General features: G+C 46.0%; 1 protein-coding gene across 6 annotated transcripts in view; it reads right to left on the reverse strand.

Annotated features, from left to right (window-relative positions):
- Pknox1 (PBX/knotted 1 homeobox 1) overlaps window positions 1-14,317 on the reverse strand; it is a 46,538-nt gene that overhangs the window by 3,102 nt on the left and 29,119 nt on the right. For 3 of the 6 annotated variants that reach the window (XM_085679833.2, XM_085679834.2, XM_085679832.2), the window contains 7 exons: window positions 13,323-13,493; window positions 10,897-10,996; window positions 9,536-9,633; window positions 6,473-6,601; window positions 4,814-4,890; window positions 1,865-2,037; window positions 1-140 (listed from right to left, as the gene is read on the reverse strand). In XM_085679833.2, the coding sequence (XP_085535959.1) occupies window positions 1-140; window positions 1,865-2,037; window positions 4,814-4,890; window positions 6,473-6,601; window positions 9,536-9,633; window positions 10,897-10,996; window positions 13,323-13,493 (888 nt within the window). The remainder of the gene's footprint in view (window positions 141-1,864; window positions 2,038-4,813; window positions 4,891-6,472; window positions 6,602-9,535; window positions 9,634-10,896; window positions 10,997-13,322; window positions 13,494-14,317) is intronic. The other 3 variants (XM_085679837.2, XM_085679836.2, XM_085679835.2) reach the window with 3 other exon arrangements.

Genomic DNA, 14,317 nt, shown 5'->3' on the forward strand with positions numbered 1-14,317 from the left:
TTCTGTGCTGTCCACCGACTCGTCTTCACTCTGCCCCGCCATCATGACCTGCTGTACGGCCAAGGTGGCCCCATCTGAGGACAGGGACTGAAGGCTGTCCACATTCATGTTTACAGGTGTGGTGATGGTCACGACGGCACCTAAAGTGGAGCACAAGGGTGTCACTGCCTTCACCAGCCAGAGAGAAGCACTTTATGCACAGACAGGGACTGCTTGCTTGTTCAGTCTACATTTAAGACAGCCGCGTGTATGCCAGTCACTGCACCAAAGGGTACAAAATACCCCCACCCTACTTCTAGAAAGGTGAAATCCATACCATCTAAGACAAACTCACACTGTACAGAATCAACACTGCAAAGCAAGGGCAGCGACGTGGCGACAAGAGCAGCAGAAACAACTCAGCATGAAATAGATGGAAAGGAGAGGCATGCCAAGGATATGGACAGACTGCAGACACACGTAACAGAAGGTTTGAGAAGAGGCAGGGCGGGGGCTGGGCTGGGTCTCAGTGGTAGAGTACAGGTGTGAGGCCAGGGGATCCGAACCCAGCACTCCAATAACAACGTTAAAGAAATAAAAACACCACGATCATGCTCCTGCTGACTGTAAGGGGCAAGGAAGCCACTTCTGCAGTGTTATTGATGACTGAGACTCACAGCTGAGAAGAGGGACAAAGAAGGCTTCTGCGACAGTCCTTACCTCCACCACACCCATCCAAAAAAACAGTGACAGCCTAGACAGAAAGCCATTGAAGAGAACTCTTAAAAATTGTGGTAAGGATGCTGAAGTGTAGCTCTCCACAGTCAATAGCTTCGGGGGAAGGGGGCAGGGAGGCAGGGGTGAGGAAGAGGCTGGCCACCAGGAGTTTGACCATGCTTCAGTGAGCGTATGGGTAACACAAATTGGACTTTTTTCTTCTTCTTCTTCTTTTGGGGGGCTGTAGGCCTGGGAGGACTGAGAAGTGTGAGCAGGGTTCATGATGTAAAATTCACAAATAATCAATAAAAATATTATGAGAAAAAAAAAGAAAAACTGTGCCCAAAGCTTCCTAACCACAAAGCAGAGTATTGTCGAGGGAAAAAAGAAAAAGTAAGAAGACACGGCTACGCCTGCACATTCAAAGACACACACCCAGTTGGAGGCAGTGGCACACACCTCAGTCAGAACTGCTGAGGGGAAAGTGCTTAAGCCTGGAGTTCAAGGCCATCCTGAGCAGCTGCGGGAGGCCTTGCTTAAAGCAAAACTAATCTGTACAAAACAAGGCAGACCTTGAAGAGCTCGCGCACACAGTCACACAGTTGCTGGGACACACATCAGAATGGCGGCTTGGGACAGGGAGAGTAGGAAAAGGTCAAAAGCAAGAGACAGGCATATCTGCCCTAAGGAAAGAGGCCAGGTGTGAGGAGGACCAACTGTGCTGTCTGCTGAAGGCTGGAAGGGAAAGGAAGCAAGCTGGAAGTAAAGGAGAGCACCTTGCTAAGGACACCTCAAGACCGGTAATCATTCTCACGGGCAGCATGCACAACTTAACTCCCCGCCACTGGTGAACCTGAATAGCCATCCATGGACTCCTCCTCCCATTATTTACTTTGAAACATATTTGTTTAGTATCTGTGGAGTACAATGTAATGTGGGCATGATGTGATGGTCACAGGACAAATTGCAGGAGCTGGTTCTCTGCTGGGAACTAAACCCAGGTCCTTAGGCTTGGTGGCAAGAACCTTTGCCCAATGATCCATCTTGCCTGCCTTGAGTCTTAAGAGGCAAAGAAAGGGCATCTCAGGTACACAGCTCTGCGCGGGATACAGTTACAGTAGTGTGCCTGGCCCATTGCTCCCACCTTTGCCCATCTGAAGGGACGCACCTTCTGACATGGCAAGCTCACTGGGTGCTGCTTGTGCCACTCCTGATGCAAGAGAATCCGGCCAAAACCTCTGAACTGGTCTGTTCTGAGCAGGCTTTTTCTTTGTTTTTGGAGTCTCTGAACAGCTGGAATCTAACATTGGCTGGAGAATTCGTCTTCGGGCATTGATGAACCTGTGAGTAGACAAAGGGATACTCAGGCCAAAAGAACTTGGAAAGATCTGGCATGGGGCACCACCCTTTAGGAACCATGTTGGCAAGAGGAACACAAGTGATAAGCTCACAGATCTCCAGAAGTTCATTTTAAAAATGAACTTAGTGGGGCATAGTGGTGCACACCTTTAATCCTAGCACTTAGGAGGCAAAGGCAGGTAGATTTCTGTGAGTTCAAGGCCAGCTGAGTCTACATATTGAGGTCTATACTAGCCAGGTCTATACAAGGAGAACCTGTCTCAATTAAAAAAAAATTTCCACAGCATGGTTAGCTCCACTCCTGTGGATTATATATTCATACTAACATGAATTCTCTAAGAATAAAAATGAAACACAACAAGCCTATATGGCTTGTGCTGCAGAATATCCTTCCACCTGTGCTACCAGCAGCAGGCTGAGCCATTAGCGAGATGCTGTGGGTCATCAGAGCTAGGATCTAGAGTAAGAACCATGTCTGGAGTCAGTGAGATTGTTCAGCCGGTAGAGGCACCCAGTGACTGTCTATCTCTAGACTCATGTAAAGGTGGAAGGAGCTGACTCCATTACGTTCTCCTCTGACCGCCACATGCATGTCACGGCACATGTGATCCTCCACCCTATTATGCACATATATATAGTAATAGAACGTTTAAAAAGAGATGTCTTTTCAGAAGATGATTTCAAATAAGAGGCTCTGTGTGCCCCATACACCCAGCTGCACAGCGAGCATGCAGTGACGAAATCTCCAATAGATCACGCTGCTCAGTGAGATGAAGAGCTCACACCTGAACTCAGAGAGAGAGACAGACAGACAGACAGAGCAGCAGAGAGAACAGGCTGACCAGGTGGGTTGGACATGGCTTCTCATTGGGAACATGCTAAGAAGACACGCCTCAGCTTCTGAGCTTCTGGCCTCCAATACATCAATCCAGTTGACTTTCTTTTCTTTTCTTTTCTTTTTCTTTTAAATTTTCAAGACAAGGTTTCTCTGTAGTTTTTGGAGCCTGTCCTGGAACTAGCTCTTGTAGACCAGGCTGGCCTCGAACTCATGGAGATCTGCCTACCTCTGCCTCCCGAGTGCTGGGATTAAAGGCATGTGCCACCACCGCCTGGCTTTTCTTTCTTTTTCCTTTTCTTTTTCTTCTTCTTCTTCTTCTTTTTTTTTTTTTTTTTTGCTTTGTTTTGTTTTGTTTTTTGACAGGGTTTCACTGTGTAGCTTTAGAGTCTGTACTGAAACTCACTCTGTAGACCAGACGGGACTCACACTCACAGAGATCTGCCTGCCTCTGCCTCCTAACTGCTGGGATTAAAGGCGTGCACCACCACTGCCTGACTAAAATAATACATTTAAAAAAAATTAAAAGTTGGTATTAAGTCTTCTAGATTATACAGTTCTGGGAGCTAAGCAGAGCAGCAAGGTGGGGTACACAAGGATGCAAATGGAGACAGCAAGGCGTCCAGCAGTGACAGAGGGCCCAGAGCAGCCACCAGGCACCTCTCAGAACATCAATCAAATGTGATACTAACTATGTCGTGATCAAGTGAAAATAACCATGGAGACACTCAGGAGACTGTCACAGGAGGAGCCCAGTCTCAGCTACACTGCATGAAACTATCTCACCAGCCACCAAAGAGAGTGCAGAGAGAGAGAGAGAGAGAGAGAGTGAGTCGGCCAGCAAGAATAGTTCATTGTATTCATAGCAATGAGAGAGAGAGAGAGAGAGAGAGAGAGAGCGCCAGTCAGTCGGCCAAGAATGGTTCACTGTCTTCATAGCAACAAGAGGCTGAGGGTGGTGGTGGGAGGAGTCAGTCAGCCAAGAATGGTTCACTGTATTGACAACAACATGCTTGAACCCTTTATATTTTTGCTGGCACTATACTTACAGGAAATAACTCAAGCAGCATGGTCTACTATTTCTACTTAAATAATAAATACTGGCCCAAATGCAAGAAAGTAGGCATGTTTATGCACCCCTGAAGGATAGCTCCTGCATCTCTGGTAGAATAAGCAGGCCAAATGCATGGTGTACTCTAGAATTACAACTGGCATGGATGATGGCGATAGCACAGTCATACTATGAAGCTATAATGCTTCTGGGTGGAAGTGTGTGCTTCCCTTTTGCGTGCTAATTCTATGAAGCTGACATTGTCTTCCGTCTGAACACAGTGAAATGGAGACGAGTGACTGCCCAGTGGAAGAGAAGCCTGAGGAACACCAGTTCTCACCATGGGAGCACATGCCTAGGGCTCAACTATCTCCAACAGGGTAACCCAAACCTAGCAGAGAATGTTTCACTTGTAAACACGGTGGTCTTCTCCGGGCAGGTCTACCTGGGGAATGTCTCTAAGTCCCATCATGCAGCAGAATGAATGCAGGGACACATGCAAGACTGTCCCAAGCTGTAGGTCTAAAGTGATGGCACCGGTATTATTTTTTTTGAGACGGGGGTCTCTCAACAGTCCTGGCCATCTTGGAACTTATGTAGACCAGGCTGACCTCAAACCTACAGAGATCCACCTGCCTTTGCCTCCAGAGTGCTGAGTTAAAGGCATGTGACATCACACCTGGCCATGGCCTATATCTAAGGGAGAGCAAGAGGGGCCACTGTGTTAGCATACCCGCGGGGCGAAAACACATGCCAATATACCCTGACACATGTTGTCTCTAGCTGTAGCACTCTGATGGCAGCATAGAGCATATCAGGAGGCCAGGCTCTGCCAGAGTAACAGGTGTGGTGTCAGCACGCGGTCATCTTACCAGTTGTTAACTTGAAGCAGTGTCAAATTTGTCTGAGCAGCAATCTGCTTTTTTTCATCCTCTGTTGGGTAGGGATGCTAAAAATAAAGAGGGTTACTGTCACAATGGGCTTTGAATTTGAAAGGGAAACCCAAGACTATCTAGGCAATAAATTGCATACAAATGAACAAGAGAAAAAGCCCATACAGTAGAGCTTCAGCACAACTAGACTTTATTTTGCAAATTCTTGTCATAAAAATGTTCAGATAAGAAAGAAGAGGGCTGAAGAGATGGTTCAGCAGGTAAGAGCTCTTCCAGAGGACCGGGGTTCAATTCCCAGCACCTACATGGCAGTTGACAACTGTCTGTAACTCCAGTTCCAAGTGATCTGACGCCCTCATATAGACATATATGCAGGCAAAACATCAATGCACATAAAATAAGAATAAATAAATCCTTTAAAAAATACAGGTAAGAATGAAGCATCTTTCTTTCCTGACCAAGAATGTCCAACACTAGCAGCTGTCAGTGTGTGGTGAGAATGTGGTCAGTCAGTGTCCCAAGATGCACAGGTAATGGTAGTGGGAGCTGCAGCCCTATCGTGGGGCATCCTCTGTGCACAGACATTTGAGCCTTGACACAGCACATCTATATCAACTTTGTTGAGGTTTATTGCATGAGCAACACAACACGTGGCATCTACTTCAACCCTGAGAATAAACGAACACTAGGATAGACCAGTATCACTGATAGCTTTCTTAAGATCAAACCTCTGTTGGATTAATATGATGTTAAAGTCCGGACACTGACTGCCCCTCAAAGGTCTGGGTATTGAAGGCTTGGTTTTTAGGCTGCTGCTATTGTGAGGTGATGGAAACTTAGAAGGTGGAGCCAAGAGGGGGAGACCTTATGCCACTAAACAATAAACAAAAAGTGAGGTCAGAAACATAAGCACAGAGCCAGAAATCAGACAGCAGTCACTGCTGCCCCACTGCTTGGAAAACTAGGTGTTGCAAAGGAATGAGGACAAGAAAGCACAGGAAGAAAGGAAATGTGTCCTCACTGGTCCTTATAACCAGGGTTTATGTTTGAGAAATATTAACTCATTAAAGGGAAGTGTGATAAGACACTGACGCCCAAAAAGGAAAGAGGTGCACCCAATGCAGCACTTCCGTGGGAAACTGTGACCACTGCAACACAGCCGTTGCACTGGCCATCACTTCCTGTCCTTTACCTGACACACCTGCACTGGCAGCCCTCACCATCAAGTACACTTGTGTGCCTCTAAGCAAGCCATGCGTTGGTGCTCCCCATTGTGCCCAACTTCACGATGTGCCTTAACTTAACTGCATCACCCTCTTAGCTCCACTGCACAAGCAATGCTGCTTGTCCTTTCTCTTTGCCGCCTCCTCCGGTCAGCCCCATCACAGAGTAGGATTTTCTGACCCAAATGGGCATGATAAGTAGTAGCTTAGTTGCTCCCTTTCCAGCCATAAGGGTACCCTTGCTGCATTTTAAGTTTCTTGAAGTCATTATTAGGGACCTATGCTCAAGCCCCACTATGGACACAGTATAATACCAAACTTAGACCTGGGTTAAATAAACACAAAAGTCAGTTTCCTGGGGACACAAGCCAGGAGGGCACCTTGGTCACTCAGGGTGTACCCAATGCACTCTTACCCCTATGTGCTGAAAGAGCCAGGACCGCATCACATTGGTGGCATGCTTCGGCAGGACGCCCCTCTTGTTCTTGGAGGAGCCGTCTTCTTGATGCAAGATGCTGAGATCTTGATTCAATTGCAGCTGAAGCTTTCACACAGTGAACAAATAATGTCAGCAAGGCTTTGAAATGACAACACATCAAGCAGCTTACAGCTTCAGATAGAGGAAGCTAACTTACTCTAAGGCTCTCAGGCTTACTTACAGCCAACAGGCACGTGTGGAAACCCTAAACAGATTATATACATTTTTTGAGGATACTGGAACACAGACAACATGCTTGGTCTTCATTCCCATCTTTGCAGCATGTAAGCCCTACAATTCTTAGACTCTCCAAACTGCTAAGGGATGCTTCCCATATTCTGAACTGTGTCAACTATTGACTGCAGCCCCCAGGAAGGGACTGTTCACAGGCTAGACTGAGGCAGAATCACAGATCTCAACCTCTGCCGTGCACCAATGGGCTAAAGTTTAGGGTCATCACCAACAGGCAGTGGGGTTCAACAATCCTACTTGTGTCATGAAGTTTCCAAGCTCTTGGAGGGTAGCATACTAGAGAGGGACCAGGGAGCTCTGTGCCCACCCTCTACACTATTCCTGCCTCCATCTGCATCCTCTGCAATAGACTTCACAATAAGACCAGCAGAATGGGCCCAGGCCTGGAAGGCAGTCCTGAAACAGCTGGCTCTGACAGGACAAGCAGCATCGATGTGTCACCTGGCACTGTGGACACAGACAGACCAAGGGACAACTGGACACTTATATAATGAAAACCCAGTACACACAAAAATAAGCACAATGCAAGTCAGAGCATCGTGGAACTACTGCTGAGAGCACAACAGGAGCTGGGACTGGTGTCACCATTAAGTGCTGACTTGATCAACTGGAGGAGAATGCTCAGGATGTGAGAGTGGAGCCCCGTGCAGTAGAAGGCAGGCAAGAAGTTTCAAGGGCATTCATCAGAGGCATGCTTCCCTTTAAAAACATATGTGGATAGAATAATTGGCTCAAAGGCTTGGAGGGGACCTGGGGGCAGAGGAGAAGTATTCAGATCTGCAGCCTGCCTATGGTGCTCTGTGAAGGCTGAGCTGTGACACACCCCAACCTGACAGAAGCATTCCAAGTAATGCTGAGAAATGAGGGAGTCAAAACCTGATACTCTTCTGAGTAGCAGTGGTACAATAAGTGGTCAGGCAGCTGGAGCTGCAGCTATGCAAGTAACCTTAGGTTCTACCCACAGCACCACATAAGCCAGGGGTGGTGACACAAGCCTGTGTCCTAACGCTCAGAAGGCGGAAGCAGACAGCAAGAAGTCCAGGGTTATTCTTGGTTAGACACAGAGTTTAAGGACAGCTTGTGAAACATAAAAACCTCTCTCAAAACCATTTTTATGTGGGTATGTGCTAGCAGTATGGTTAAAGACTTCTCAGTGGTCATCTCTCAGGAAGTCAAAGTCAACTCCAGCCTACTATCACCATCATGACCAGGCCATGAACAGCCAGGTCAGAGTGTCCTGACCAAGGCTGACTCCCTCCTCAGGGAGCAGCAGCAAGCAGTACTTTTTGACCTGAGTCTGCCATGTGCCCCTAGGCAGGGAGCCCTGTGTGACAGTGGAAAATAGGGTGGGAATGAGGGTCATGGGGTTTTTACAATAGGTCAGGTAGTACTGTCCTGAAGGACTCAGGCTTAATAGGTTTGCTACTTAAATGAGCTAACCTTTATCCCTAAGAAAATGCAGTTACAAAGAAGCAAAACCTTGTCCCAATCCCCCCCCCCAAAAAACAAACAAACAACAACAACAACAACAATAAAACAATCCCACAACTTTCTTTTTTTAACAAGACAAATGAAGTATCTTCTACAGTACTAGTAGGTTATTTGACTTAAAAATGTTCTAAAAAAAAAAAAGCATAATTTGCTGGGCGGTAGTGGTACATGTCTTTAATCCCAGCATTTGGGAGCAGAGGTAGGTGAATCTGTGAGTTCAAGGCCAGTCAGGTCTATTATACAGAGAAAACCTGCCTCAGAAACTAGGCAGGAATTGGACATGGCTCTATTGTTGCAAACATTTAAAATGGAAAATGACGAGGAAAGAAGACCGACAGGGAGACAAATGCAACATTAGTGAGCTCTAGCTCTCCCGTGTAGGCTTGGACCTGAGCAGTCACACAGCTCAACAGTCTCTCAAGTCCCCACCTATGCCAGGGGCATCTGCATCTTTTTCTCTAGTGTGGTCACCAAACCTTTGTGACAAAGGTGGCAGCCCCAGACTACCCAGACCACTGAGAGCACCTGCAGTCTACATGGATGGCTTCTCCCTTAAGACAACAGCCACACCCTAGGGCTAGGCATGATAAGGATGTGGACAGAGACCTCACAAAGTAAATCATCCACAAAGTAGAACTATACTTTAAACCTTGTCTTTAATTATTCAAAATAAAAAATTCATGTTTCTAGAACTTAGAGGGTCTTCCAGTTCAGAAGACCCAACTTCCCCATTTTACTACAAAGGAACAGGAAGACTGTAGAATGACTATGGCCACAATATGCCACAGGTCCCCTCTTGTTCAAAGAGTCAAACACCTGAAAGTCAAAGCCAAGAATTGCTACTGCAGACACCCAGAGCCTGACATCAATAAAGTACCCCAATCATGTCAAGGATACAAAGCAGAGGCCTGGGATGATTCCAGAGCTTGGGGTGTAGCTTCAGGTTAGGGGTACAGTCTGGGCTTTGTGGTTCTGAAAACTGTGCCTGGCTGTTCTGCATCACAGGACTCTGAGTCATGATGTGCACACACAGTGGACGTCATTGCCATGGCTGTGGCTGGGGCTGTGAACAGCCTCCCTGGTGCTCAGACTGCTCTGAATTTTGTAAACTTCCACAACAAGGGAGACGAAGCAGGAAAGGAAAGACACTGACTGCAGGCTGCTCGACAACAGCTGACAGTCACAAAGGGGCAGCTTAGCTGCGTCACCTCCCCCACCTAGGCAGCACGCATTACAGTCCTAGAGGACTTCACACACCTGGGAGTTCTGGATCCTAATTGTCCCAGGAGATAACGCCTGTGTGACCACTTGACCTTGTGGAGTGACGACGGTGACAGGCTGGTACACTGTGCCACCTCAAAAAGGAGAAGAGAATTTAAATATTAAACTACTTTTAAGTTTTAATGATTTAAAGCCATTCTTCCTGATATACTTATGGAAGAAATGAAAAGTCTATTGGGCGAGCCTTTTAACCATTCCAAATGGTCAACAAGACTTAGCAAAGTATGTAGTGAGACAAATTATCACACCAATTCTGGCCTGCATGGCACCTGCCCTTGTCACTGGGGACCAATTCATAATACTAGGTAGTTTCCAGGTCCTATGGATAGCACAATTAAAAAACTATGTTATTTGAGAAGTTAGCAAGATGACTCAGCAGGTAAAGGTGCTTGCTACCAAGCCCAGAACCCATGTGGTGGAAACAGAACTGATTCCTACATGTTGTCCTCTGACCACACCCATGCAGTGACACATGTACATGAATTTATGTATGTGGGTGCATGTACATATACACACACCAAGTATTTTTAAAACTATGTTGTTTGAAATCATAATTTTTGCTGTATCTTTTCTTTTTCTCTCTTTCTTCCCTCCTTCTTTCTTTTTCTTCTTTTTTTTTTTCAACACAGAGTTTCTGTGTAACAGCTTTGGCTGTCATGGTACTCTTTGTAAACCAGGTTGACCTCGAGCTCACAGACAACCACCTTCCTCTGCCTCCCAAGTACTCAGATTAAAGGTATGTGCCACCACCAACTTCTTTTCTTTTTTTACTTTATTACTTTAAATGTGTGTGTGTGTGTGTGTGTGTGTGTTTGTGTGTGTGTGTGTGTGAGAGAGTGAGAGAGAGAGAGAGAGAGAGAGAGAGAGAGAGAGAGAGAGAGAGAGTAGGAGCGGTATATGCACATGAATACAGGTGCCCACAGGGGATCTCCTGGAGGTGGGGTTATAGATAGTTGTGAGCAGCCTGACACAGATGCTGCGAATCAAACTTGGATCTTCTGGAAGAGCAGTACGTGCTCTTAACAGCTCAGCCACCTCTCCAGCCCCTTGCTACATACAGTCAATTCCTATATAAAACCTTTCCCCCAAATGTTTTTGGTAGAAAACTACAATCTGTACAATATATTTGTTGAAAAATCAACAAGATGCAGATATTCAAACTGCTCTGGACTCTAGCACTATTATATTAGTAACTGGCATTGAGTAAAATACAATGAAATTAAGAAGAAGAAAAAAACCCAGAAGTTAAAAGGCATTTATATATGTGCTTGTTCTAATATAATGGATGTTTTCTGCAAAAGCTCACAGAAAAGGTGCCCATTTTTAGGTGGTCCTACCTGCCACTGTTGCCATGGTTACATTTCCCTGTTGCAGGGCTGACGCTGGCACCACGATTCCCTGGGGGCTGAGAGTGCCTGTGATGGCGCTTTGAATCTGCTGAATGTCAGAACACACACATGGGGAATTATTAGAACACAGAGAAAGCACCTTCAAACGACAAAGGAAGCAGGATTATAATGTTGCAATAAGGAAGGTGAGGGAGGCCAGGGGCACTGAGCAGATTCAGTGGACCGGCTTTCAGAAAGCAAGCATCCTATATGGGAACTAGAGATGCAAAAGCAGTGTGATCCACACCATTGTGTGTGTGCAGTGTGTGGCTTTCCCCTTGCTGCTCAAGCCCAGGAGGTGAGCAGAAAGACCCTGCTTTCACATTACCACTTTCTCCTACATTAGGCTCAGGTACCAGTTCTCCATAACCAGACCCTTCAGGACAGAATAACACGTGCAAAGCTGACACCACTGGCTCAGAGGCACCAGAAGTGACCAGGACAAGAAAAGGAAGTGAGCACTTAGTGAGCACTGGATATTTCGGCCAATGCAATGAGACAAGAAAAGGGAGCAGACAGAGTTGTTCCTATTTGTACAGGACACCAGTGAAAGTAAAGAACTAGGGAATGATGCCGGGTGGTGGTGGCGCAAGCCTTTAATCCCAGCACTCAGGAAACAGAGGCAGGTGGATCTCTGTGAGTTCGAGGCCAGCCTGGTCTACAAGAGCTAGCTCCAGGACAGGCTCCAAAGCAACACAGAAAAAAACCAAAAAAAAAAAAAAATTAAATTAAATTAAAAAAAAGACCTATAAACACTTGACTTAGAAGAGAGAAATGAACTTATCAGGTCATAGGATATGAGAACAAACACCAACTGTTGTTGGAGGGCTCTGAGGGGCAGGACAGAAGGATGAAGAAGTAATGGGTGAGCGGCACCAAAGCACCACACACACATGTGGAGTGTCAAAATGCAATCCACTATTTTCCACAGCTGACATCTGCTCACAGAAACACACGGCTTTATCTGATTTTCTTATGAATGCTTTCACAGCACATTAAAAAGTAACTGCTTTTCTTCAGGCCAGCAATGAACACAAAACCCAAAAAGTACAATCCAGGGGCTGGAGAGACAGCTCAGCAGTTAAGAACGCATGAGGCTCTTACAGAGGACTGGGATTGGTTTCCAGGAACTACATGGCAGCTCACAACTGTCAGAAACTACAGTTCCAGGGAGTTTTATACCTTCTTCCAGCTACCTCAGGCACCAAAGTACACATACATTCATGCAGGTAACACATATCTAAAAACAACAAATCTTAAAAACAATTTATTTACAGTCATTCAAATATATACTTATGTGTAATCCTGCTTGTTTGAGATAGGGTCTCACTGTGTAGCTCTAGCTGCCTTAGAACTCTTTAAGTAAACTAGACTGACCTGACCTTGAACTCACAGAGATCCGCTCACTACAGTTGGACAGTTGGCTACTTGTATGTACTTCTAAAAGTGCGTGGATCACTATGGTGAAAACTACAAAACACTGATGAAAAAGCCCTAAGAGATGTAAATAAATGCAGAGATGTGGCAATTCTGGACTGAAGAGTCACACAGTAAAGATGTCAGCTCCCCTAAACTGATACAAAGAGTTAAGGCAATGCTATCAATGCCCACAGTGGAATTTGTTTTGCAGATCTACACGGCATCATTGACAATTTATATGGAAAGGCAAAGCAACTAGAAGAGAGCTAAAAACAACTCTGAGAAGTTCTGAGCTGGAGGAAAGCATCTCTTCAGTGCTGAGACTGCCAGGCGGCTGTAGTAATCACGGCCTGGTGGTACAGACACACAGCTCAACAGAACACCAGACTCCTGAAACATGCCCACCTTTTGACAAAAGGGGAAAAGCAGTCAGTAGGAGAGCTGCTAACAACAGGTGCTGAAGCAGGTGAACATCTGCAAACAATGAGAACTTTCAAAACTCAGAAACTTAAGGAAAATAAAAGTTAAAAAATGAGCAAAAGACATAAGCAAACTTTTCCAGGAGAGGCGACACACAGAAGGCAGATCAGCACATAAAAGTATCATTTGCTATCAGAAAAATGTAAATAAAGTCCTTGATGAAATACCACCACATATCAGAATAGTTAAAACACAATGATGCTTCATTCCTGCCTAGGCTTAAGGATGTTCTGAGAAGTGAAATTAGTCAGATATTGTATGATTCTGCTTCTGTGAGGAACTCAGAGTAGTCGATTCACAGAGATGGAAACAGAATGACAGGGCCAGGGCAGGGGAGGGCAGGACGAGTTAGCAGTCAACTGGGACAGGACTTCAGGGCAGCCAACGATTCTGAAGAAGCTGGCAGTCTCAGAAGTAATGATGCATGACCAATACTATAGTGACCAAGAAGCACAGTGGGCCCCAAAGGCCAGTACCTGGGACTGCACAGGGGAGTATGGGCTCCCAGGCTCCCCACTCAACAGGGTCTCGCTGTTCATTTTTGTCTTCAGACAAGCAATGTACCGACTACAAAAATCTTTACAGAGTTCATTAACCTTTTCCAGTTCAAGAAGATGAATGCGCAGAACCTGGATTGCTTTCACCATCTAGAGGTAGAAAAAATAAAGACTATTAAGTGAGAAATAATGTGCTGTTATCAGAAGTCACCGTTATAACACATACTGCTTAGCTACCAAATGGGAACGACATCAATGCCAGTAGCAGGAATGGAGCAGCACTGGCAATTGCACACAGTGCTCCAGCACTCCAGGGTCTCAGCCCCAGCCCGGCTGTACCTGTTTCAGACACGGGAACAAGGTGCCTCCTTCAGCATGGCCATGCTGGGAGTGTGGCTCAATGCTTGCAGATGATGGGGCTCCAGCCTCACTCTGCTCCATCTCAATGTCCACACCTATCTTAGGTGTGGTTCTAAAAGTTCAACCCACCAGCTCTGCCTTTTCTGGATCATACTTCTGGTGTCAAGTTTAAGAACTCTTTCCTAGCTCTAGATCCCCAAGTTCTCCTCCTATGATTTCTCTTTTGTTTACTATGAAGTCACCACGGTTGAGCATACTTGCTCTCTAGCAATGGGTCACTAATGCCAACAGTGCCATGTCACTGACAGCCCTTGCTATGAACAAGGCCCAGCCCCTCAATCAGACTCGGGTATGAAGTCACCTACATTCTTGATGCTGTGAGAGACCAATCAGTAACAAGAGCTACTGAGCATGAGCTCTGTTAAATCCTGTGCTTAGATGAGGAGGTGCTTGCAGGGTGTAGAGGACACCTGTCTCCTTACTGAGTCAGGCCAGGGATGGGCCAGGACCAAAAGGGCTTCTGCTCCTTACTCAAATGACAGGCATTTATTTCAGAGACCATAAGGCAAAGTCGAACACAGCCCATCTGTGCAAGCTCTCAGGCAGTAAACACT

The sequence above is a fragment of the Myodes glareolus genome, chromosome 18 (assembly GCF_982192425.1).
Source record: "Myodes glareolus chromosome 18, mMyoGla1.1, whole genome shotgun sequence".
NCBI classification, from domain to species: domain Eukaryota; kingdom Metazoa; phylum Chordata; class Mammalia; order Rodentia; family Cricetidae; genus Myodes; species Myodes glareolus.